Below are 26217 nucleotides of genomic sequence, written 5' to 3'. Positions count from 1 at the left end.
AGTACAGGATGCACAGACCGTTTTCCCAGGGCCGTGGTGTAGGGACGTGGTACCGTGGCGCACAGCACTTCACTGTGCAGGAAATGGACACTGGGAGAGAACAGCCCCTAAGATTTTAGCACTCACTATTGGCTCAGCAGTTTCCATCAAGGACCTCAGTTAACCTTCAAAGCATCTCTGTGAGGTCAGTACTGATGCCAATGCAATTCCACAGGTGTGTCCCAGACATGACTGCTGTCACCATTACAGCTCTTTTAAGCTCCCGGAGCCAGGCGGTGACTTTCCGCCGCCCGGGGCTGCTTTAGGGCAGCGCTGGGGTGAACCCGCAGTAAGAGCAGCCGGACACCTAGCCGCGGCGCCTGCGCAGACTCAGTGGACGGACGGACGTAAGCGGGGCGCAACAGCGGCGTGCGCGCAGACTCCAGGGACGGGGCGGGGCCTGTGGGACGAACACGCCTCCGCGGCGGCGCTGGTAGAGGGTGGGGCCGCGCAGACGCCACGAGCGAGGGGTGTGGCCCTCCGGGGGCGGGGCTTCCGTGTCCGGCTCCGCCCTCTGCCCGGAGGGGGCGGGAGCCGCGGCGGCGGCGGGGCTGACGTGGAGGCTCGGGGTTAGCGGGCGCGGCGAGCTGCGGGATTGGGGAGCGACGGGCTGGCCCGGGCCGGGCCTTCGGGCCCTTGGCGGCGGCGGCGGCGGTATAAAGCCGGCGACGGGGAGCATGTAATGTCGGAATGCGGAGGCCGCGGCGGCGGCAGCAGCAGCAGCGACGACGCCGAGGACGAGGGCGGCGGCGGCGGCGGCCCCGCGGGCTCCGGCTCCCTCAGCCCGGCCCCGGCTGCGTCCTCGGAGGGCCGGCTCCGCCGCGGCTTGCGCGGCGCCTCTCTCATGGCGCGCCGGCGGCCCGAGCTGCTCTGCGGGGCTGTGGCGCTCGGCTGCGCGCTGCTCCTCGCCCTCAAGTTTACCTGCAGGTGAGGCGGCCCGCATCCCACCCCGGCCCCCTGCCCCGGGCCGGCGACCCTGGGCCGGGCCGGCGGCGCGTGGCCGGCTTGGGAGCCTCAGAGTCGAGGGTCGAAGCGGTCTCCGGAAGTCGGGCCTGACTTTGCCCTGGCCGGTGGGACTTGACCCTGCGGCATGCGGCCCTGCCCGCCGCTTTCCCTTTTCGCCTGCACGCGAGCCCTCAGGCGAGGCTCTGAGGTGCTGCCCGGCGCCCTTCCTACCATTTTCATACCAGGAAAGGTGGGCCAGGTTCTGATGTGCTTGTCACCTGTTGGGATCTCTTGGGGGTGCACCCGTCACTTTTGCCCATCCTGTAGGACCCTTATTTATCACCCATTTTATTTCCCTATGCCTTGGGTAGGCGTAGAAGACCATTAGCGTCCCGGACGTTGAGAATTCATGCACTCATGGATCTAACGATTATTTATCCGCACCTACTGTATGCGGACGGCTCTTCGAGGGTGTGTGATGAATATCAGAAGTCCCTGTTCTCAGTAAACGAGTAACCTTAACATGATCTTAAAGGATTTCAGTAAGTGCTGCGCAGGGAATAGAAGCAATGAGGGTGGGGCCCTAAAGACCTTCCCGGGGAACTACATAGGAGAATCACCCAAGAAGGAGAAGGGGCCAGCACTGGGGAGATCTGGGGGGAAATGTCCAGGGTTAAGGAAACGGCAGGTGCAAAGGTCCTGGGACTGGACAAGACTGGTGGATTGGTGTTTTCCTGAAACTGGAAGGCCTGAGTAGGCTGGAGCTAGTGGGTGGGGTGGGGGAAGGAAAGACAGTTAATGTGTCTTGCTTTGGAAAAGGACACAAGTACAAATTTTGCTTTATGTTTTAGTGTGTCTAGTGTGTTTTCGTATTTTGGTGTGTCTACAGTGTGTCTCCTGGGACTCCAGTTTATAAGTTTGTGGTGCCACTGACTGGCATAGCGGCCACTGGGAAGATTTCAACCTGGAACATTTTTATGGGGTCTGTTCTAGGACAATATATGACCCCTGTTGTCAAAGAGATGGCAAAAGATTGGAGATTTTAGTGGAAAGAAGAAATTATAATAATTATCGCTGATGAATTAGGAGATGGGGATTGACATATATACGCTGTTGCTGCTGCTAAATCGCTTCAGTCGTGTCTGACTCTGTGCCCACCAGGCTCCGCAGTCCCTGGGATTCTCCAGGCAAGAACACTGGAGTGGGTTGCCATGTCCTTCTCCAGTGCAGGAAAGTGAAAAGTGATAGTGAAGTCGCTCAGTCGTGTCTGACTTTTAGCGACCCCATGGACTGCAGCCTACCAGGCTCCTCCATCCATGGGATTTTCCAGGCAAGAGTACTGGAGTGGGGTGCCATTGCCTTCTCCAATATATGCGCCAATATGTATAAGATAGATAATAATGAGAACCTGTTGTATAGCACAGAAAACTCAACATAATGCTCTCTGGTGACCTAAATGGAAGGGAAATCCAAAAAGGAGGGGATCTTGGATACATATGAGCTTCCCAGGTGGCTCAGTGGTAAAGAATCCACCTGCCAGTGCAAGAGATGCAGGAGATGCGGGTTTGATCCCTGGGTGGGGAAGATCCCCTGGAGAAGGAAATGGCAACCCACTCCAGTATTCTTGCCTGGAAAATCTATGGACAGAGGAGCCTGGAGGGCTGCAGTCCATGGGGTCGCAGAGAGTTGGACATGACTGAGCATATGTACGCACACATGGAAGTATATGTATGGCTGATCCACTTCGCTGTATAGCAGAAACTAACACAACATTGTAAAACAACTCTACCCCTAATTGAAAAAAAGTCATATAGTAAAAAAACAAAACTAAACAAAAAACCTTATTGAGCATTTGCCATTGTGCCAGGTGCAGCCTGCCAGCTGGGTTTCTCAGCCTTGGTACTGTTGATATTTTGACTCGGATAATTCTTGTGGTAGCGGGCTGCCCTGTACATTCTGAGGTGTTCCGCTGCATCCCTAGCCTCTACTTACTACCTGCTCTTACCCCCCACCCCCCACAGTGTGACAGTAAGAAATGTCTCCAGGTCATACCTGATGTCCTTTGGGGGACGGAGTCACCTGTTTGAGAACTACAGATTCCATGAATGCATTTATCTATTTAACACGTGACCTGAGAGCCTGTTATGGATCACTTAAGTCACCAAGCAAAGTCTGGAGAGAGATACACACACATACACACACACACACACATACATATTCTTACTCTTCCAGTTTATACACGAAGGAGTGGAGCTTTGGCCATGTTGCAAAACTTGCCCCAATTCACTTCCACCTGATAAGTGGCTGAGCTGGAGTTTGAATCCTTTATTGTCAGAAACCAGGCTCTTAACTGTGTTCTTTGTCACGTCCTACACAAGGGAATTACACAAAGTATTTTACAAGGTAGAATACGGAAGCGTGGTATTCGAGTTCAGGTGAGGAAGAGAGGCTCTCCTCCAAGGGTGGAGAGCTTACTTGCATCAGTTTGTCCATTTATAGCAATAAAATGTAGTGTTTTCTCTGAGAGAACAAGACTTAGTAGATATGAAAGTCCTTTGAGATTTCAGGAAGATGTAAATCCAGTTAATGGAGCAGGCTGAGCAAGATCCCACCTGCTTGAGGCAGGGAGAATGAGCCAGTGAACAGCCTGTTTGCCTGTCCAGCTTCTTTCTGTGCCACAAATTTGACGGTCTTTTAATAGACTCAAACTGATTTTTTAATAATCTCCTTTGATTGAATGGTGTCATGATACTACTTTATTGTTCTACAACTGACTCTGACATTTCTGCTGCTCTTTTCCTATTTTGCTTTTAAGATCTTGTGTGTTAATGAAGACAGAGGCTTAAAGAGCAGAATTTTTTTTAAGTTATTTTTTATTAATAGCTCCAGACCTGAAATAAGACAACCTCCTTTAGTGTCTTATTGCTTATTTTTTAAAAAAGAAAAAAGGTTGATTTGGGGTTGAAACACTATTAATAATTAGTTGTGCATTTCTGAGCACTTAATCTCTGTCCTAGCTGCCTTTCTATGCATTGAATGTCCATGACTTCATCCTTTCCTTTTACCCTGCTTTGTGGGTGTGTTTTTGTGGGGAAAAAGTTAAAAGTATGTCTTTGGGTGTCTTTGTTATCCCTGTTGTTCAGTTGCTCCGTCATCTCTGACTTTTTGGGACCCCGTGGACTGCAGCACGCCCGGCTTCCCTGTCCCCCATTATCTCTCTATGTGTGTATATTTATTTTGTTTTGTAAGCTCAAACCTGCCTCAGACCCTCTTTGGAAGGAGGTGTAGAGCGTGATTCTGGTATAGAAATTGGGAGTTGGACAGGACTTCCTTGTTTGCAACCAGCTCTTTTGAGTTTTTTGGTACCTGAGACTTTGGCTTCAAAGCTGCAGGAAATCTTTAATCTCTGTATGGTTTCTCAAAAACAGTAGCTAATTTTAGGAGTTCAATGGCAACTCATGAATGCTTCTGTTGGGGCAGACGCATATGAGTTTCTCTGCCCAGGTTGTGTTTGCTTTTTGACGGGCCACGGGCTTGTCTGGCTCGTTTACTTGAGGAGCTGGCTCATCAACAGTACTAGGTTGATGATTGTCCTTTGATTTGCCACAGACCTGCATTTTCCCTCCTTTACGTATTTAACTCTTACCATCAAATTTGAAGAGTAGAAAAATAATGCCTCCAAAGACTTTTGGACTTGTCAGAATGTGTTGGCTTGCCTCAGGGCCTTCCCTCTGGGTGACTGCCTTCCTGTCACTCATGTCTCCACCCCATGGAGGAGCTTCCAGGTGCCCTGCCACATTTCCGTGTTGACTTCTCCAGCGAGCGTGATCATTTTGTATAGTTTTGTGTCTGTTTACAGGTTTGCTTGTTTGCATGTCTTCTTTCCTGAGAAAGGAAGCCCCTTGAGAACAGGTCCCTTAGTTCCTATACAGCAGTGCCTGAAGCACAGTGACATTTGCTCAGTGAACTTTTTTTTTTTTGAATTATGGTGTAAGTGACTGAGTTTTTAGGGTTATGAAGATGTTATACTTAGACAAAGCTCCCTGACTGCAGAGTTAAAATATTAGCATGAGTGCATAAATAGGAGATTTGCTCTGACTTTTAACAGCATTACTTTATGATGTTAATAATTTTTGGTTAAAATGGGGAAGCAATATATTTAAAACTGTCTTAATTCAGGAAGCTAAAACCTTCTAGATGTAGAGAAGGGTGTGTACTCTTCCTCAAAACTGAATGACCCAAGACTCTTAAGAGTAGCTTTGGTCTTGGGTATTTGTATGATTTCTTTTTTTTTTTTAATTTATGTATTTATAATTGAAGGATGATTGCTGCACAGTATTGTGTTGCTTTCTGCCATATGTCAGCATGAGTCAGCCACAGGTACACATACATCCCCTCCCTCGGGGCTGTCACAGAGCACTGGCTTGAGCTCCCTGCGTCACACAGCGTTTGCACACTGGCTGACTATTTTACATACGATGATACAGGTTTCAGTGTTACTTTCTCAGTTCATCCCACCCTCTCCTTCCCCCAATGTGTTCACAAGTGTGTTCTCTATGTCTGTGTCTCCATTGCTGTCTTGCAAACAGGTTCATCAGCACCATCTTTCTAGATTCCGTATATGTGTATTAATATATAATATTTGTTTTTCTCTTTCTGACTTAACTTCACTCTGTATTATAGGCTCTAGGTTCATCCACCTTGTTAGAACTGACTCAAATGCATTCCTTTTTATGGCTTTGAATAATATTCCATTGTATTACACTACAACTTCTTTACCGATTCATCTGTCAGTGGACAGCTAGGTTGCTTCTGTGTCCCATTACTGGGCATATACCCTTGAGAGACCATAGCTGAAAAAGACACATGTATCCCAGTTTTCATTGCAGCACTATTTACAATATCTAGGACATGGAGGGCTTTCTCATAGCTCAATTGGTAAAGAATCTGCCTGCAGTGCAGGAGACCCGGGTTTGATGCCTGGGTGGGGAAGATCCCCTGGAGAAGGAAATGGCAACCCACTCCAGTATTCTTGCCTGGAGAATCCCATGGATGGAGGAGCCTGGCAGGCTATAGTCTGTGGAGTTGCAAGAGTCAGACTCACTTAGCGACTAAACCACCACCAGGACATGGAAGCAACCTAGATGCCTGATTTCTTTTGTGGTTCTAATTATCTGTTTGTCTGCTGCATATCTCAGAGCTGGTAGCATGTTCCTACCTGTTCCTCCGTCCTGCTACTTTGCTGTGTACTGAGAGACCAGATGATCAAGTTCATTTGAACACATATAAAGTTAGAATAAAGTGTTCCTTAGAATCATTCCTTGTAATGCAAATGCACCTTCTGACATTTTTTATTCAGATTAATAATATATGTCTGTATGGATTTAATTTGCTTTCACATATATTCAGATGAGGTGAGTAGGGTAGGTTTGTTCATTTTGCTCATTACTGACCTTTGCGGTACTGGGAACTGCTAAACAGTGAGGATTTATCAGTGAAGAAAAGAGCGAGGGTTGTTACCCTTATGGAGTTAATCAACAGGCAGATAAGTAAGTCACAGATTATGGTGAGGGCTGTTGAAAGCAACTAATAGGAATCTGAGAGAAAAAAAAAAAATTGGAAGAATCGTCAGAGCAGTCCTCACCAAGGAGGTGACCCATCAGCCAAACTTATTTCTCATCAGTGCCGTTGTAATATAATTTACACTTGGTAAAATTCCCACATTTTAATATGTAGGCCCATGGCTTTTGGCCAGTGTAGCCACCACTACCGTTTTAATTCCTTGTCCCCAGAAACTTTCCTCAGCGCCCTCTACAGCCGGTCTTCCTTGCTCTACTCCCAACTCCAGACCACTGCTGATGTGATGGATTTCATTATAGACTAGTTTTGCCTGTTATGGGATTTCATGTCAATGCATTCATATTATATGTATTCTTTAGTGTCTGACTTCTTAAAGTGTATTTTGAAACTCATCCAGTTATAGTATGTATCGGTTTGTTTTCTTTTAAATTACTGAGTGACATTTAATTGTAAGAACACACAAATTAGTTTATCCTTTCACCTAATGATGTATTACAGCTTTTTTTTGTGCTTACTATGTATGTAGTTTATCTTTTCCCATCCCTGTGGTTTCATGCTGTCTGTGTCTTTATGTTTAAAATGCTTTCAGAGAGCATATGGTTGGGTTTTGCTTCATTATCCAGCCTGTCAATCTCTTCCTCTTAATTGGATGGTTTAGTCCTTTTATATTTAATGTAATTGTTGACATGGCTGAGTTTGTGTTTACCATCTGGCTGTTTGTTTTCCATTTATACTTTCTGGTTTTTCTTCCTCTCTTGGTCTTTTTTTGTTCACCTTCCACACCACCACCCCCCTCCCCGCCCCCCAACCTGGTACCACATGGTCTGCGGGAATCTCAGTTTCCCAACCAGGGACCAAACTCAGGTCCTCAGCAGTTTGAAAGCAGGGAGTGTCAACCACCGAACATCTAAGAAATTCCCTCTTTTGGGTTAATTGAATTTTCGTAGGGTTCCATTTTTATTTTCTCTCTTGTTTCTTAGCTAAGCTGCTCTAATGGTTTTATACTCTTTTAATCCAGATGTGTGGACAGCTCAAGAGTGTTCACTGGGGCCCTTTAACCTGGTGGGATGCAGCTTCAGCACAGACCTTGTCTTGGCTCTGGCCACTTGTTTAGTTTTATTCTCTTTCTTCCCCTGACCTTCTGTGAATCTTAAGTACATACTTGGGAAACCTGTTTTCCAGTTAAATGGGCAGTTGCTTTGCTATTCATCTTTATTAACTTTTGGATCATGATGCATACATACAAATGGAGACATCTACATTATTATTACTTTTACCTGAGTGTCCTAAGTACAGGCCAGCCGCAGCTAATGGACTTAATGTGAGTGGACTGTAAGCATTTCCCATGCCTCCTAGTGATGCCATGCGTGCTCCCCACTCTTGATTCTGAGCAAGCTCACTGGTGGCTCTGAAACCCTGGGCATCAGCAGCTTGTGGAGAGCAAGGCTGCAGAGAGATAAGGATGGAGTCTTTTGGGTGAGGGAGGCAAGAGTCTGATAAGGATGGAGTCTTTTGGGTGGGGGAGGCAAGAGTCTGGATTATTCAAAGACATTCTTGTCTGCTCTCCACTGCCCTCCCACCCCACACCCGGGGCAGACAGTGTTAGAGAATGTTTTTAACGTGTCATTTAACATGTTTTGAACATGTCTTGCATTCTCTCAGTCAAATCTTGCCTTCGCTTAGCGTAAAGTACTACTTTTATCCTCTAGGCCAGTGTCTGGGGAAGTCCCTTTTCTTATTTAAGAGAAGGCTCTTCTTTTAAGCTTTGTTCTCTTTCTACACAGAGCTGTTGTTAGAAGATAAACTAAACAATCTTGTGTTTGCTCTTTTTTTAGTCGAGCAAAAGATGTGATAATTCCAGCAAAGCCACCTGTCAGCTTTTTCTCCTCGAGGTCTCCGGTTCTTGACCTCTTCCAGGGGCAGCTGGACTACGCAGAGCACATTCGCCGAGATTCGGAGGTGGTGCTGCTGTTCTTCTACGCTCCGTGGTGTGGCCAGTCCATCACTGCCAGGGCTGAGATTGAACAAGCAGCAAGTCGGCTTTCAGACCAGGTAAGGTGGACATTCAGCCTGACCATCAGATGGCTGGCAGTCCAGGTGCAGGGCAGGTTCTCCCCACAGAGACACCTTTCCCAGATGGCTGATTTTGCCAGGGTGAAGGCCCGGAGCCTTATTTCTAGCCTAAATCGTAAAGCCCCTGTGAGCAGAGGCAGGAGTGGGAGGAGATGCCACGTTTTCTCGTGATGAGGCCAGTGCTCATCTCAGGGTGCCAGGTTGTCTGGTTTCAGTGGGGAGACTGAAAATCCTCATTGAATATACTGTTAATATTTGCTGGTTATTTTACGTAAGAGAATTTATGGGTCATGATTACAGTGTAACTAGGTAGACCTTTCAAATACCTAGACCATAACTACATTCAACAAATATTTAATGAACGCCACCTTCATGCTTGGTAAGAGGGATATATAGACAGTTGATATATAGGCCTTCTGTCTGGCAGTGGTTTTCAATCCAGTGGATCCCAGTTGACCTTTATAAAACAAGTATTTTTTGATATCCCTTTTTCTGTCCTCAAAAGGTATTCATAGATGGTAAAACTTCCCTATACATGTAGTTTCAATGTAGCCAATTTAATGCACTAATTGTAACATAAAAATAAGGGGGAAAAGAAAAATGGTATATAATTAAACACGTGTTTTAGTATGTAAGTGCTGGGGTAAGTTAGGTCCATGTACCTTTATGTAGGAGAAGGCAATGGAGAACCACTATGAGTTATAATAGCAGGAACAATTACAAATGCAGCCTCATAAAGTAGGATATGTTGGCCACACAGGGGCCACGAGGGCATTGCTCTCAGTGACTTGATTTTTCGAAACGGTGAACAGCTCTTGGTAAAGTTCTGAGCCAACGAAAGTCCTTTCTGCCCTCAATTAAACAGATGTTGCCTTCTTGAGAAATTCAGTGAACACAGAAGCCATGCTTTGGATTGACATATATAAAGTGGAGTCAAGATCTGAGTTTAATAATAATAAACAGGTTTCCCTCCACATCAGTGTTTGGCAGGCTATTTAAAACTGCTCTGGGTGATATGGAGGATCGTTCCATGTGCAGAGCAGCTTGAAGCACTGCAGGACTTCGGTGCCACAGCCCCTGCCCACCACATGCCCTCTAGCATCCCCCGACCGATGCAGTCAGCCACAAAGCATCCCGCAGGTTTCTAAGAGGCTGCTGTGGAGACCCACTGATCTGGGGTGACTTGTGGCACAGTTGAGTTTCAGAAGTTCATTTGGAACTCTCAGTTGGATTTTCTTAGAAACAATGTTATAAATGTTGGCTAGACTTCCTGCCCAGCGTAGCAAAACCTTTTTAATTAAGTTATACCCCTGAAAGTGGTGATAAGTACTGTATAAATACATTGATTTTTGTATTGATAGCGTTGATTCTCAAGGGGTTGTGATTTTGTGTTCCAGCTTTGGACGCATGGAATCAATCTATTCCTTGTCTCCCCGCCACCCCCGCTGCAACTCCCCGTAAGAATGGCTGATAGTAATAAAGCTGGGGACACTTGTGGGAAGAAAGCAACCCTAAGGGAGCTCTGGGAGGCAACTTAAAGGAAGTCACCCCTTTGTCAGTCGTTCCTCATTTAGAGCACTTGGGGGAAATGTGAGAGTCTGTTGTATTTTAGGGTAAGTGTCAACTACTTGTTATATTACTGCCAGCCTAAGGAATATGTCCTTCAGTGTGACTGTAGGGATGGCGTGCTGTTGTGCAGGCCCCTGCTCCTTAGAACAGCCCTGCAAGCTGATGCTGGTTGCCCTGAAGCACGACCTTGGGTTTAGAGGGCAGAATAGTTTGTTAAGGCCACAGGACAAGTGGTAGAGGTTACAGTGCCATCCACAACTGATGGGCTCTGCTTTCTTTCAGAAAAAAATTTCAGCTCCTTCTAAATTGAGAGCTTATTCTATATTCTCAGTAGGGAAAAGGAGTGGGTTTATTTTTGGAAATAGGCAAAAATTTCTGGAGCCACATTACTTAATAAAATTAGCAAATGTTGTAGATTGTGCCCTATTTTTGAGGTGTCAGCCTTAGTAAAGGTACTGTTACAAAGTATAGGTAGAGTATAACAGGAGTTCTTGAGAGTTTACATTAAGTTTTGAGCAGTACTGCTCTCTGGTCAGTATAAGGCATCTGAAAGTGACTTTTCATTTGTAGTCTTCATATTTTTCAGTACTTTATTACAAAGATTTTAAAACATAATAGCAAAAGCGAGCTCTGTCTGCCACTTAACGTCTAATAACATTTTATTAGGCTTGTTTTATCATGTATCTGTTCATCTTATCATCCATGTAATCTGTGGTTCTCAACTATAGGCAGTTTTGTCCTCAGGGGACTTTTGGGACTGTCTGGAGAGGTTTTGGGTTGTCACTACTAGAGAGGGGAGGCCAGGAATCCCACTGAATCTGACATCCACTGTGTGCCCTCCCCACCCCTGCCCCCAGCAAAAACAAATAAAACAGCAGCAAAATCCCTGTATCAGTTCATGCTAAAAGTGTCGGTAGTAACAAAGGTGAGAAACTCTGCTCCTGTCTAACTATTAATCCATCCCATTTTGGGTACAGGTCAAAGAAAATTTCGGGCACTGGGATACGTCTCCTTAAATACTTCAGCATCTGCCTATAAATACATATTTAATCCATATTTTTGTTATCTAATAGTATATTTTAGAGTATAGTTCTAGTCATCTATTATCTTTATTGGTTTTTAATATCATTATTAAAAACGGTCCTTTGAAATTTTTAGTATGTCAGCTGAAGGTAAGATTGTTTTTATTCTCAGATGCTCAGTTTGACTATCAAAAGACATATCCTACTGGTAAGTTTTAGTATAATCATGCTTAGGAAAAGTTATTTGGTGTCATTCACGTCAGGATTTGAAGCAATTCATTTTTCTCTTGGACCAGACTGCAAAATATTCAGAGTCCCAGCTGGACACTGTCTACTAGAGTCTGTCTTTGTCCTTGTCAGGGTGAATGATGCTCTTCTTTGAACACCCAAAATGATTTTTTTTAATGCTTTCTGTTTCAGAGAGGGATTGTTTCATTTCTATAGTTTTATTTTTTAAATCTTGGTGATTTTTCAGTTGTTATTTATAGTCATTTGAAACCTTCTTTGACTTGCAGGTGTTGTTTGTCGCAATTAACTGTTGGTGGAATCAGGGGAAATGCAGAAAACAGAAACACTTTTTTTATTTTCCTGTAATATATCTGTATCATCGGAGGTAAGAACTTTCAAGTAGTGTTTGTAATCCAATTCAGTTTATCAGTTTCAAAGTGAATTTTTGTTTTATCCTGTTTAAAAATATCTACTGTAGAAAATTGAGAAAATAATAAATAAGCAAAAATAAGTAAATAGAAGGATCTGTGATTTATCAGTCATCCATAATCACTATGTGTTTTGATTTATATCCTCCTGTGACTGTACATATCCATACCCCCCTTTTTTTTACTTAAAAAATGGAGTCATGTATTGATAGTAGTAATATCTCCTCAACTGCTTTTTTGTGTGTGAACATTTTTCCATGTTATTACGTATTCAGTAGCATTGTTTTCAGTTGTACTGGTTACTCCGCTGTGTGGCTGTATGTTTCAAATATTATAGAAATATTTTATGGAATAAAAATGTACTAAAGTCCTTATCCTGTTGTCTAGCAGCATAACATAGTCAGGAGGATATCTAACATTTTTTCAAATTGGGAAGAAAAAACTACAAGTGTGCAATCCTATAATCTATCATTCTGAAATCCAGAGAGCTTTGAAGACCTGAAAGAGTTCCATGAACATCGTCCCCAAATGCATTCATCTGGCCTAAAGTACCAAGAGGCCACCTATAGTCTTTGTACCACATCAGATGCCACGGTACTCATTTTGCTGCAGAAACACTGGTGCTTGGTTTTGGAGAACTGCCTGGGCCTTGCTCTGGGTTGTTTAGTTGCTCAGTTGTGTCCGACTCTTTGTGACTCTATGGATTGTAGCCCTCCAGGCTCCTCTGTCTATGGGATTATCCCAGCAAGAGTACTGGAGTGGGTTGCCATTTCCTCCTCCAGGGGATCTTCCGAGACCCAGGGATTGAACCTGTGTCTCCTATGCCTCCTGCACTGGCAGGTGAATTCTTTACCACTGAGCCACCTGGGAAATCCTGCTGTGAATGTTAGGTCTAAAATCTGACTTGAAGGATTTTGGAGACAGAAGATGAAATTCTGGGCTCTGTGCAGTGTAATTGGTTTGAAGTTTGTTACTGAAGGGTTAAGAAGAGTTGACCACTAAGAACTTTACTTTTTAGGCTCTATTACCTCCCTCTAAAATTCTTGGGCCTTAATCAATGCAGATTTATTACAGATATCACCAGACTATCATGTGTGGATTATCTATCCCCTTCCCGCACATTCCTATGTCTCTAACATAAAACTTGTGTGGCTCAGAGTGTTGTTTCTCAGGAGCTATTGAATAGTATTTGAGCAAAAACACACATTCCTTCCCCATCTCCACCCTCAAATTTCCCTCTGGGTATAAACACAGTTTCTCTGAGTAACTTGCTGATGGTCACTTCTTTTTTTCTTAAGATAAGTATATGGTGTTATATTAATATTTGAAAGTTGTAAACCGCGGTAGTATGTAATGGGCGATGAGCTTGCCCTGAAGAGATCCCTGTGTTTCTCTTTTTGGAAATAGGGCGCAGATGGCTAGCAGGGAGTGTAGGCCTTGCAACTATGTGTAACCAAGCCCGCTGCCCAGAGGTAGACTTAACTCGCTGTGACATTAAAATCATAAGAGTTCCCTTGAATTGAGTACAAATGTCATTTCAGGATATGTGGGTGTGCAGCATTGTCTTACACTATTGGTTTTCTTAGTTTTATAGAAAGATTGAAAGGACACGAAAGGAACATCAGAAATACTTAGTGCAGCCCTCTTATTTTACAGATGAGGAAACTGAGGCTGGTATACCTTAAAGTGCTTGCTCCTCACCTTGGCCTGTTAAACCTTTACTTGTTTGAGTTAGTTCAGAACCATTAATACTCATTTCAACATCTACCGTTCCCATTGTACCAAAAAATTAAGTGCTACGGCAGAGACACGAAAAGGTAGCCTTTTTGTATTCTGTGCTGTTTGTATAACAGCTTAACAGCTTAGTAGTAGCTACCTATAGAAATTAACAGGCTTTCCTGTTTTGTGAGAGCAGACTCCAAGTTTTTTTTGACTTGTTTTGTTGCCAGTCACAAAGGCAGTTTAGGAAAGACTCTGAAGCAGGAAGTAGTTTTCCCAAAACACTCTGTGCAGAATTCACCTCCCCTCAGTCAGCTTGTCCGAAAGCAGTGGCCATGGTGTGCTGGCAAAACGTGCTCTACGACCTGCATCTGGGGATCTTCTCATTAAACCTGATCCCTGGGACCCTTGTAACACGGTACCTGGGAACCTCAGCAGAGCCTGATTTGCTTGAGTGGACGAGGTTTCCAGGTCCCTTGCCCACTTTCTGCTAAGCAAAATAAGTTATTAGATGATTTTTTTGATTTCTTCCTTTAAATTAAAATTTGGTGGTGGATGATGGGGTTGGTGGTGGTAGTAATTTAAAAACAAATTAGTTAGCAAATGAATTGTAGTGAGTCTTGAATCGATAGAGTCGCTGACCCAGTGTCTCTGCTGTGTGTGGAGAAAGCTATTTTTACCTCTTTCATGCTGATGTTCCCTGTCTGCTGTCATATTCTGCAGGGCACACTGAAGATTGTTTATGTCATCACATTATATGTATGTGTGTTTCTGTTATTATGAATTAATATTGTGATCCCCATTTTATGTAGTTCTTTTCTGTGCTCTGCTGTTGCTGTTAACAGGATGCTTAGTGTCAGTTTCCATTCAGAGAGAAGAATAGGTATAGATCTGCTGAATTTCGCTGTACTCCCCCCATCCTGGCCACATACCATCCAATTATATTTGAGCAATGTGTGTTGTGCAAGAGTGAAGAAAGCCCTGTGACCATTCTGATTAGCTTAGGAGGATAACTCGGTGTTGGCAGTATTGCTTATTGGTACTAAATCAAATTCCTGTGTGTCCCGAAGCACAATTGCCTGGGAAAACAGGGAAGATCATTTGTACAGTTCCCTCACTTCATACCTTCATATAATTTTTTGTTGTAATAAAGTTTTAAGGTTTATTTAGTGACCTTTTGTGTAAGTGCCTCTGAAAATATTTAATGACTACTTTGTAGTAGGCCAAAGACCAACTGCTCAACTTGTTCCTTATTTCACAGTGACTTGAAAAGGAAAGTCGACCCCTCCCCCCTCCTTCCGCCCCTCCCCCACCCCCAGCAGAATTATGTAAAGATCCTTTGGCATTTGATCTGTTTTCAGAGTTGCCTGTTTATTGTTTTTTATAGAAATGTTACTGTGAGAGTTAATTTTTTTCAGAGACTAGAATGAACTTTGCTCTGAAATTCAGTTTGCAGAATTAATTTCATATTAAAAAGTAATGGCCAGTTGTACCTCCCCTCACATAAAATGCTTGCTCTTAATTAGGCCTCCAGTTACCCTCTTGAGACAAGGAAGGCTACTGACATATGAACCAGTTGGGATCCTAAAGCAGGACATTTTCATTTTGTAGTGTTGATGATTTCAGTTATATATTACAGGTTTAATGCATGGTGTATTTTTATTTTTTATTTTTATTTTTTTTGGTACTAGTTTTGGACCAATCGAATACAAAGGCCCCATGAGTGCTGTTTACATTGAGAAGTTTGTCCGCCGAGTGATGAAACCACTTCTCTACATCCCATCTCAATCAGAATTACTAGATTTTCTCTCAAACTACGAGGTACCTGTCTTTCCTGTCTTCTCCCATTTCCTCAGCCTTCACTGGGTTGCATTGGATTGTTTTTATTAGAAGAGTCTTTATACCTCCTGATTTGCAGCAATTAAAAGATCACATATAGGTAAGCCCCAATTAAATGGCTTTTGGAGATACTTAATTACAGGGATGTTTTGGCCAAGTGAGTTTTTAGAGAACAGAAAACTTGTGAATACTATTTTTTATTTGGGAATTTTAAACAAACTTTCAGTTTATCTCACGATTAGCTTAGAGTATGTAAGAATTAATTACAATTTATATGCAATTGTAGATCTCTAAATATATGATGCGTACAGCACTTTTGGGCACCCAGCGGTAAAGGTGGTAAAGGACCCACCTGCCAGTGCAGGAGACATGAGATGTGGGTTCGATCCCTGTGTCAGGAAGATTCCCTGGGTCAGGAAGGTCCCCTGGAAAAGGGCACAGCAGCCCACTCCAGTATGCTTGCCTGGAGAATCCCATGGACAGGGGAGCCTGGCGGGATACAGTCCATAGGGTTGCAAAGAGCTGGACATGACTGAAGGGACTAAAGCACATAGGACACAGATTTCTAAAATTTTGGACGATGCTGACAGCTTTTTACTATGCGATATCTGGTTTTTCTTGTAAGTTGTAGTTTAGGTTAAAAAAAAAAAGCTAGGAATATGTTCTTTATGTTTTATTAAATGTGTAAAAATTTCAAGGTTTATTAACAGAAAGTTTCCTAACATTGCATCTCAACTGTTTTCCTATTGCCAGTCAACCCCTGATGGATTATTTTTTTGGGATCCTCAGTGTGTGTTCAGGACAGGTTTTTGGTGAGAGACCAATATAAATCTTAAAATAATCTCAAAAATTATAAAAATAGTTCCACAGAAAAATTCACTGGATCAAATATAAAATCGTACTTACAGTGTTAGTCGCTGAGTTGTGTCTGAATCTTTTGGGACCCCATGGACTGTTGCCCACCAGGTTCTATCCATGGAATTTTCCAGGCAAGAATATGGAAGTGGGTAGCCATTGCCTTTTCCAGGGGATCTTCTCAGCCCTGAGCCTCCTGCATTGCAGGCGGATTCTTTACCATCTGAGCCTCTTGGTCACAAGTAAAAATGATACTTAGCTACAACAAAATCAAGACTATAAGTATCTAGTAGAGATAAAAAGCTTATGAATCCACCTCTCACTACTTGAGAATTTAGTAACTGTCATTTGGTTAAAATTTACCTTTTGCACTGTGTATGTTTTATATAGGTGGGATATGAATTTTTTTTCCCCGGAGCATCGTTTACAGCTTTTTTCAGTTGTGTCAGAAACACTTTGTGTTAACTGTTAGCAGATTTTCAGGCAGCAGTGTTCCTCTCCAGTTATTCTGCTGCTAGTTCCCAGATGTGCTTTAGGGTGAAGGCTTCCGAACTCTTACGTGGATAAAGGGTAGGTTTCCGTGCCCTCCTGGGCTTGCTCCCGTTTTCCTGGGAGGCTGGTGAGCAGGACCTACAGTGGGACCTGGGCCCCATCCCTCTGGCAGCACCAACTGGGTCTGCGACTGGGGGCAGGTCACTCATCTGCCAGGCGTCAAGGTCCGGGAACAGGGTTTTCCTGAGACTCCGTTTGGTGCAGTGATTGTGCGATGAGGGTTTTCACGTAGATTTTCAGTAGATGACAGTCAGTCACTGGGGGTAGTCCAGCAAGACGGTGAAGAATCAGGACTCAGACAAACTTGAATCCAAACTCACTTCTGTCTTCTTAGCTATGTGGCCTCCAGCTAGTACTTAACCTCTTTAAGCCTCCATTTTCTCATTGGTAAAACAGGGATTAAATGAGATTTTAAAAAGAAAATGCCAGCTAGGATGTAGTCATAATAAGTGAAAATGTATCAGTGAAAATTACATTGTGGAAAAATCCTGGATAGTTAGCACTCCTGAGAGAACTTAAAATGTGCCTAACATCTGCTGGAATTCCCTACTTATATAAAAACCTTTTGTTTGTTTTGTAACTGAGATGATGAAAAATGACCTGTAGAGGCCAAGAGGTCTTCCTTCAGGTGAACTCTGTTGAGACTTCTGTGGAACACTGGGCCTGGATTGGTGCCCTCTGTTTTCCCTTTACATTTTCACTCAGTGTCCTCTGGAAAGTAAAAAAATGGGAGAAGAGCTGTGGAACATCACGTAGCACACAGCATGTACCTGCCCGTCCCCAAAAGAGTGTGGGAAAAAAACGGAGATGATTTGGCTTTACAGAGCAGAGAGAGGTGGCTTTAGGGTTATATCCAGGTCTGTGAGAGGTTTGTGTACAGAGAGTTTTGAGCAAGTTCTTAAGCAGAGGTCACGTGATGAGATGGACTCAGCTAGGACTCTACAGGGCTGGGTTTTAGCCCTGACATCTAGCTCTGACAGAAATCTTTTATTTCTGCGTTTTATGCAGATTTCTCATCTCTGAAGAAAGGGAGATGGCTCAGATAATCCGTCCTGTTTTGGTTTTGGTGAGTTTAGAGGTTGAAAAGAGGCAGACGAGAGATTTATCATTTTTGGTTGGGAAAGTATTTTTTAAACAGTGCCTTTGAGCATGTGTATCAGAGATCTTTCTAACCCTTTTTTATTACTGTCTCTAAGATGTTTGTAGTGTCTCTGTAGTTGGATCTGCAGGAGAGAGACAAGGGCACAGCCATGACTGAGCAGCAAGGATGATTCCTGACCTTGAGCTTCTGCATTCTTAGAACCCACTTTTCAGCAGCAACTTTCAGTGATGATGCTCCAAGTCTGATGTTGAGTTCACATCAGACTCGGTGTCGTGCCAGTGACATTACTCAAGTTGTTTGGTTTTTTTTGGCAGCCCACTTAATTAGAAAGATGACAACAATGGTTAGACTGCCTTTAAGATGGGACCCAAGAGAGTGCTGCCAAGATGGAACCCTGTAGAGCTTCTCTTGGCCTTTCAAATACCTCCTGAAAGCTGCAGATGGCTTTTATCTTGTCAGAATCATCTTTGCTGGGCTTCTGTTCACTGAAATGAAACTGTTGGGTTGGCAAGAGACAGTATTTGATTAATTGTGAAAGAATTTGGGAGTCAGGCCCAGCATGGTTTCAAATGGGAAGTCTTTTATCTTGTGAAACATACCAGATACTGCCTTAGAAAGGAGTGATATCAGCTTCATTCACTCTCTGTAAGATAGCATAAAGACACAATTTCTGATCCAGAAATGAAACCACTGTCATGGTTTTGATAGTTGAATACATAAAAAAGTTTAAAGGAATTTTTAGAGGCCCCACTCTGGACCATAATAAACTTTATAGGCATCCTCTAAATGAAGGTTTCTCAGCCTCGGCATTATTGACATTTGGAATCAGATAATTCTGTGTTGTGGCGGGTTGTCCCGTGCTCTGCAGAATGTTTAGCAGCATCCTTGGCCTCCACCTACTAGATACCAATAGCGCCACACCTCCCCCTTACTTGTGACAACCAAAAATATCCAGGCATTGTCGTGTGTCCCTTAAGTAAGTAAGTAAGTGAAGTCGCTCAGTCGTGTCCGACTCTTTGCAACCCCATGGACTGTAGCCTACCAGGCTTCTCTGTCCATGGGATTTTCCAGGCAATAGTACTGGAGTGGATTGCCATTTCCTTCTCCAGCAGATCTTCCCGACCCAGGGATCGAACCCGGGTCTCCTGCATTGTAGACAGATGCTTTACCATCTGAGCCATGTGTCCCTTAGGGGCACAAAATCATCCTGGTTGAGAACCAGCGCTCTGAATGATTGTTTCCTCAAATAAGGTCTTTAGGATGCCTCACAGGTCTTAGTATAAACACACAGTTTTTCATATAGCACGCAGAAAGCCGCAATCTAATTGTTGCAAGTGTCTCTGCTTATCACAGTGTCAGTAGAGAGATGAAAATTAAGCAGTGCCTTAACTGGAAAATTCTGGAGAGTTACCCGTGGGGAGCCAGAGCCAGGCGTGAGTTATTTTTCATCTATAGGTGTCCCTGAGGCTCAGCCTTTACTCAGTTTGTACCACACACTCCCCCCACCCAAAAAAAGCAAGCATCCTAAGCATGTTAAGGGTATTGCTGATTTAAAGGAGTCTTAGTATGACAGATACTTGCTTTGATTGAATATGGATTTCAATATGAAACCTGTATTTGGATTACAATATCCAAATGTTGTCTTTACAAATATGGATTTCAATATCAAGTGTGTTTAATATGGATTGATATTAAAATCCATTAAAATACGGATTTCATATTCCTTGTAATTACAAATACGGATTTCAGTATCAAATGTGTTTAAATTTAGGTATACTAAAATTGGGCAGAAATAATTATTTAATGTTTCTGTGGCACTTCTAAGGTTTGTTAGGATGGCACTGCTTCTGTCTCTAAATGTTTCTGCGATGTGTTACAGGAATGCATTTGATAATTTCCTCCTCATTAAAAAAAAAAACCATATTGGTTACTTATAAGTTTGTCTCTAATCCAGGTATTTATGAACAGTGTGGATCATCGTAAGATTGTGTAGTGTTTATTACTTGGGAAGTTACGCTACCCTGCAATTAACAACTTAATATATTGACATAAACTTCATTATTCTGTGTGTACTGAACTCTATTCACATATGCTCCTAATGTTGTTATAAACAGAAATGCTCTAATTCTAGGTTGGTTTGAATTTTTATAAATCCTACAGACGAAGCCTTTTAAAAGCCTATTTCAGATTATTTGATAATTACTTAGAAGAGCAGAAGTTTTTAACAAATGGAGAAAATATATATGTGTGTGTGCATGTATATATACGTATATGTATATGGTTTTGACAGTGCTGCATGGCTTGCTGGTTCTTAGTTCCCCAGCCAGGCATTGAACCCATGCTCCCTGCAGTGGAAGCGCAGCGTCCTAACCATTGGACTGCTGGAGAATTCCCTAACCAGTATTTTATTTGACTTGGAATACATCAAACCTAACCAAATCAGATTGCTCATCATTCACCATACTTCTGTGTTTGTAAAATATGACGCTAAACCCAGATGCTGTTTTTAGGAAAACAGGATTGCATTTAATTTACTGAACATTGCAGAAAGACATTAAAGGGTGAATATTGTAAGTGCTTGACTCTGTAAATTCCAGAATATCTTAGACATTATCAGCAAACAAAGAATGAGTAAACTATGCTTGGATAAGTGACCAGCAGTTTTCAAGTGCTTTTACTTCTGATTTTCCCAGAAGGTAGGTAGGTAGAAACTGTAGATCCTTTAAACAGATTAAGAAGATAAAGGTACAGAGAGGCAGAGAGGGTTTGATTTACCCTAAGTGGAGATTGGACTGCAGTCCAGGTCTTCTGGCTCCCAAGATTCTTCCTTATATACAAAGGAATGATTAAAGTCTCTGATTTATAATTTCACTATGTAACTAGAGGTTAAAACTTTGAATATTTAATTATTTTTATGTCATTTTTGATCCTTTCTTCTTCATGGAAGAAAAATTTTAAAATAAATCTTAACTTGACTGTAACCTTTTTCCCTTCATCTTTAATAATGGGTCTAAGAATAATTAGTGATAAAGGATGGGCTATGGCTATTGACTTACTATTAAAGAAGCAAGTTTTATTAATTGGGTTGTTAGTATTTATTCTACAGAACTGGGAGTGTTCTGTGTATGAAAATCACAGGATTGATGCTTGGTAGAGTCTAGAATGTTCTTCCCAGATACGCACTAAAATCATACCTGCCTTACAAATCATGAATGTAGCTAAAGCTAAGTGGACTTGCAGGTGGACACTGCAGGCAGAGACCAGGAGCTTTATGTCATCTTGTTGCAAACCGTGTTAAAAATTCTGCTTTCTTCATTTACCCTACTTGTGTGGTGAAATTCCTCTTCCTTGAAAGTTCTTCCTAACTATTTAAGATACAGACAAGACAGTTTGTTACTTGGGGACAGCATAGTCAAGCACACCCCAGTGTCATTTTTTTTAGACATTAAGTGGATTGGAAAGGGAATAGGACTGAGTGTGGTAATGTCACTTTCACAGTCACTAATTTTATGACTCCTCTGTCGGTAATTTTCAGACATCATTTGCCTTAAGTATCAGTAGCTTCTATGTCAATAGTGCTTACTTTTTCATATTTTAAAGCATGTGACAGAATCATCTGATTTGTACCTTTCAGTCTACCACCAGATGTCAACAGTCTTATTTAAAACTCATATCTGTAACCAAAATATTTTCAAAATCTTTTCATGAATTTCTATAATTTATCTTTTTAAGAGCAGTGATTTAGCATATATCCATTCATTTATTCTTAGAAGTTTTGATAAATCAAGTTGTTTTAAATTTAAGTGGGATAAGAGAACATTTGGAAGGTGTTTGGAGGGAGAAGCAGGGCATTGGGTAAATTGCCAATTGACAGAAATCTGAGCACTTTGGAGACAAACCTAGAATGCTGCCTGGTACCTGCTGTTATCCTGTTGTTTGTTAGTAAAAGTGTTGATTGTACTCTGATGTTGCACAAAGAAGTAGATACTGTTTCTGCTAATTCATAGTTCTGTACAACTTTAGCTTTACGTTTTCTGCTGCTGCTGCTAAGTTGCTTCAGTCGTGTCTGACTCTGTGCGACTCCGTAGACGGCAGCCCACCAGGCTCCCCTGTCCCTAGGATTCTCCAGGCAAGAACACTGGAGTATGTTGCCATTTCCTTCTCCAATAAGTGTGAGTTAACATTAATTCAGAAATATTGTTGCCATTGAGGAAAGCAACACATGGAGGTAACTGTTCTCATGGCCACTAGAGGGCGTGCACACCATCTGCTGAAATTTATGGCACACTGCAAATGGTGCTCACCTAGGAAAGACATGTTTTATGCTGGTAAGGTTGGGCTGGCCTCATATAAATAGCCCATTTAGCCTATTCCAGCCTTATTATAGCAGTACTGAATATACTGTACATCATGGAATGGAGTTGAAAACCCACAGATGGTTAGGGTATAATCTGGTACTCTTCGTGTTTAGTTCTTCACCATGAGAATAAATTTCTGTTGGTTTAAGCCACCAAGTTTGTGGTGATTTGTCATGGCAGCCCTAGAAAGCTTAACACATGACATAATATCAGCAAACCATTGCTACAGACAAAGACAAGTGACAGGACAGAAATGAGAGCAGAGAGGGAGACGTGAGTGTCTTAGAAGGCAGAGAAGACGTCTCTGAGGATGCGGCACTTGGACAGAGACTTAGAGTGAAGCCTGTGTGATGTGATCCATCCCTGCGGAAATTTGGGGAAAGTGCTGCAGGAGGCAGGAGCAGTGAGTGCAGAGGTCCTGAGGAAGGAATTGGATTTGGCTGGGCAGTGACTAGAGCTGTGGGGAGAGCGGTGGGAGTTGAGGGCACAGAGGTGTCTTGCAACTGCGGTGTGTCCTGATTACACCTTTGATGAGGTGGGCAAGCGAAGGAAAGGGGCGCGCTGGCAGTTAGGTTCCTGTGGGCTGTTTGGCTCTCCTGGCAGCCGTCCTGGCCTCGGGGAGGGACCGATGGAAACTCTGTGGCTGGACCCTGAGGTGGGACCATCTGTACATACTGGTGGGCGTCAGAGTGAGGAGTGACAGCGTGCATGCCAGCCGGCCCCAGCCCCAACCTCAGCCCAGGGTCAGGCTGCCCCACGTGCTTGGCCGGCTCATCTGAAAGAGAGCCTCAAAAGTATATGAGGCAGGGGCCCCGGTGTCTGCTTTGAACCAGCTCCTGGGTTGATATGCAGCCCAGCAAACAAGGGGTGTAGACCTGGCACGATCGTGTATGTGGATAGGCATGTGTTTTGTTCCCCAAACTTCCCTTTTTGCAGATTTAAGAAAGAACTGTGGAGGAAACTGAAATATATAATCATTTCTCAGATAACAGCTTTGGTTGGAGAGGCATTGAAACTTTGGGGAAATGGTTGTGAAATTTATTTTACCTGAAGCATAACCAGAGCCAGTTTAATAACTTCTAAATGCTAATTTGCAATAGAAATAAACAGATAATTGTCACATTATTTCCTTTTTATTATTTTGAAATGTTAGTTTTAAGTGACATTCCGAAACATGCCACATTTCAAAATTTAATACAGGCTGTCACACTACTATGAATATTTGGAAAATAGTACCTAAAATAGATAGACATTGCCTGTTTCTTTAAAATAGCTAGTATTTTATGATTTATGCAACCTTTAATCCTTTAATATGGTTGTTGAATTTTATGACCTTCATATTTTTGGCAGTAAAAAGTAAAAGTAATTTTACCTATGGGTTTTTTTGTATTGTTTGTGGAATTTCTTTGGAAATTTCAGTACCAGGTCTTCTGAGAATAGAGGGTCCTTCATTCAAGCTGCGTAGCCGACTGGGAAACCACAGCAGTGGTGCCATCAACAGGGATAAACCCTTACACGGTTAAAACGCCTGCAGAGGACCCCTGCAAATGGTTTAGCCTTTATTCATTCTTAAAGGTTTAATCTGCATTTCTCATGAAGACGTAGAATTCAGGTAGTTTTCATTTCCATTGAGGTGTTTACATAAACACACATGTAATTACATATATGCATATAAATAGATACGTATTTATGGGCCGTATGCCCTCTCCTATGATGGGAGAAGAGAATTTGAAGCTCACTTCATATAATTTTTGGCCATGAAACCATTCTTAATATTCAGAATGAATTTATTCCGATTGGTTTTGATTTAGGAGAGTGAAAGAAATTTAAATGGGTGTATTTTCTTTCCATCACTTTTCATTTTATCTTGTATTACCCAGTATTAACTGACTGAAATTCCTAAAGGTCTTGTTTTCCTTAGTTCATGGTGTAAAGGCTGATACACCGTCATAGCTTGGTTTAAAACATTAGGAACCCAAACAGTTTGTTATTCTACTTTGAGCCAATTCTGGATTGGCTTGTTGAAAACATTTAAAGAAATTTAGCAAAAAAAAAAAAATCCTGTTTCAATAACTTTACTTTCTTATTTCCTCAGTTGTTTGAGAAATTAGTTATTTGTTGGATTTTTTTTTTATATTGGGATTAAACATTGACTGTCTCGGTCTCTACCAGAATGAAAAGCAATAGTTTATTTAAAATGAAATCTTATTAGACTAAACAAGTGCTTTAGATTTGAAAGATAGTATGTTCCATTATAGATCAGAAATTTCCTTTTTTGTACAACATACTGATTTTAAACTTTACCAACAGGGTAAATTTCTATTTTACTATTTAGGTCTTTGTCCCAGTGATCACATCAGCTCCAAAATTATTTATTAAAAACAGTGTTGTGTGTTTTAGGGCTAGAAAGGACTCCTTACCTCTGGCTAGTGCTTTATGTTCATGAAGCTCATTCTTCTCAGTAACCCCAGGATGAATGGTCTCCATTTGCCAGTTAAGAAAGCTGAGCTTCACATTGAAGGGTTCACCCAAGATCACTGAGCTGTCAGACTTGAGCTTAGGTCTCCTGACTCCCAGCCAGCACTCTCTGCTCAAGGATCTCGGCAGTTGGGCTTCAGAAACATTTAGTTACAGAACAAAGTTGGACAGAATGGTGCCCTCGGGGCCCTCTAAGGAGGAAGAAGTTATTCTGAACATGAAAACAGAATGTGTTTGGTGGAACACAGTTAATTGGTTTGGCAGAATGGAGGGGTGCACGGTTCTAAGCTTAGAGAAATGGAATGAGCAGGTGGAAGCTGGGATGGAGGACCAAGAGAGCTCTCCGCAGACTGACCTGACAAGAGAGGAGCATTGCCCGTGAGGAATGCTGGCCTCTGAGTCGGGGGAGAGGAAGGAGCCCCAGAAGGATGACCTTGGGCACCAGTGGAGCCACTCAGGGGTAGCCTGATTTCCAGTGAGTGTGAAGGTGTGTTTGGAGTGAGGGGAGGAAGAAGTCGAGGAAGAAATGTAAGAAAGGTAACAGATCATTGAACTGGTTTGCCTAGAGTTGCTAAACAAAGGCAAGTGAGTACTTGAACTTTATGGTGAGGTTTCAAACCAGGGGCATAGGAGAACTGTCCACAGAGGGTGAAAGACCTGCCTAGGGGGTTTCAGCTCTGAACTAACTGCCCCTGTAAAAGCTGCTGCAACTCAACTCGATCCCTTATCCTGTCTGTTGTCTAAATGGAGGGAAAGGGTCAGTGCTAACTGGCAACATTTTTCACGGCTTCTGTTAGGTTTTCACAAAGGGAATGCAGCAGATTGCAGTTGTTAAGTTGTAATGGCATGTCTTTCTTGTTTTGAAATATTTCTCTTTATGCAGTGACCAGCGATACCCCAGCCATCTAATTCTGCTCTTGTTCTACAGCCTGGAGTTCTCGGGTACTTTGAGTTCAGTAGCTCACCCCAGCCACCGGGTTATTTGACCTTCTTCACCTCAGCACTGCATTCATTAAAGAAAGGTAAACAGGATTCATATTAACACATTAGTGCTTTAACCAGAATGTATGTATACTGATACCTACTTTTGCATAGGTTATCTTTGTGATCATACATTTTAGTTCTCTTGATTGTTTTTCTCTGTATTTATATTACATTGTTTTATGTTCTATTGACAGAATTGTTTGCTGTTTCAAGGACTGTCTCTTAAATGTTTAGAGCCTTTTTTTTAATGTAGCTTGATCACACAGTTCTACAATGTTGTATTTTGCACTTTAAATTTTATTATATTCTCTGGTTTTGTGTGGAGTTGGATGTTTTGATCAGTTTTTAGTGGTTGTATTGTTGGTTATATGAAAGTCATGTCACATTACAGCATCAGCCTATGGCTAGCTTCACTATTCTCAAATCCATATATACGTGTTTTTTTT

The 26217-nt window shown here is 42.5% G+C and overlaps 1 protein-coding gene across 3 annotated transcripts in view; it reads left to right on the top strand.

Annotated features, from left to right (window-relative positions):
- The first annotated feature begins 611 nt into the window (after positions 1 to 611).
- The window catches only part of TXNDC11 (thioredoxin domain containing 11), a 58510-nt gene continuing 32904 nt past the window's right edge, over positions 612 to 26217 (top strand). The window contains exons 1-5 of one of the 3 annotated variants that reach the window (XM_027961674.2): positions 612 to 966; positions 8400 to 8616; positions 11744 to 11841; positions 15295 to 15424; positions 25716 to 25809. In XM_027961674.2, coding sequence (XP_027817475.1) covers positions 722 to 966; positions 8400 to 8616; positions 11744 to 11841; positions 15295 to 15424; positions 25716 to 25809 — 784 coding nt within the window. In that variant the 5' untranslated portion in view covers positions 612 to 721. Of the gene's footprint in view, positions 967 to 8399; positions 8617 to 11743; positions 11842 to 15294; positions 15425 to 25715; positions 25810 to 26217 lie in introns of those variants that run through there. The other 2 variants (XM_042240183.1, XM_012104119.5) reach the window with 2 other exon arrangements.

The sequence above is a fragment of the Ovis aries genome, chromosome 24, assembly GCF_016772045.2.
Source record: "Ovis aries strain OAR_USU_Benz2616 breed Rambouillet chromosome 24, ARS-UI_Ramb_v3.0, whole genome shotgun sequence".
Taxonomy (NCBI): Eukaryota; Metazoa; Chordata; class Mammalia; order Artiodactyla; family Bovidae; genus Ovis; species Ovis aries.
This window is presented reverse-complemented; position numbering and strand designations above follow the sequence as displayed.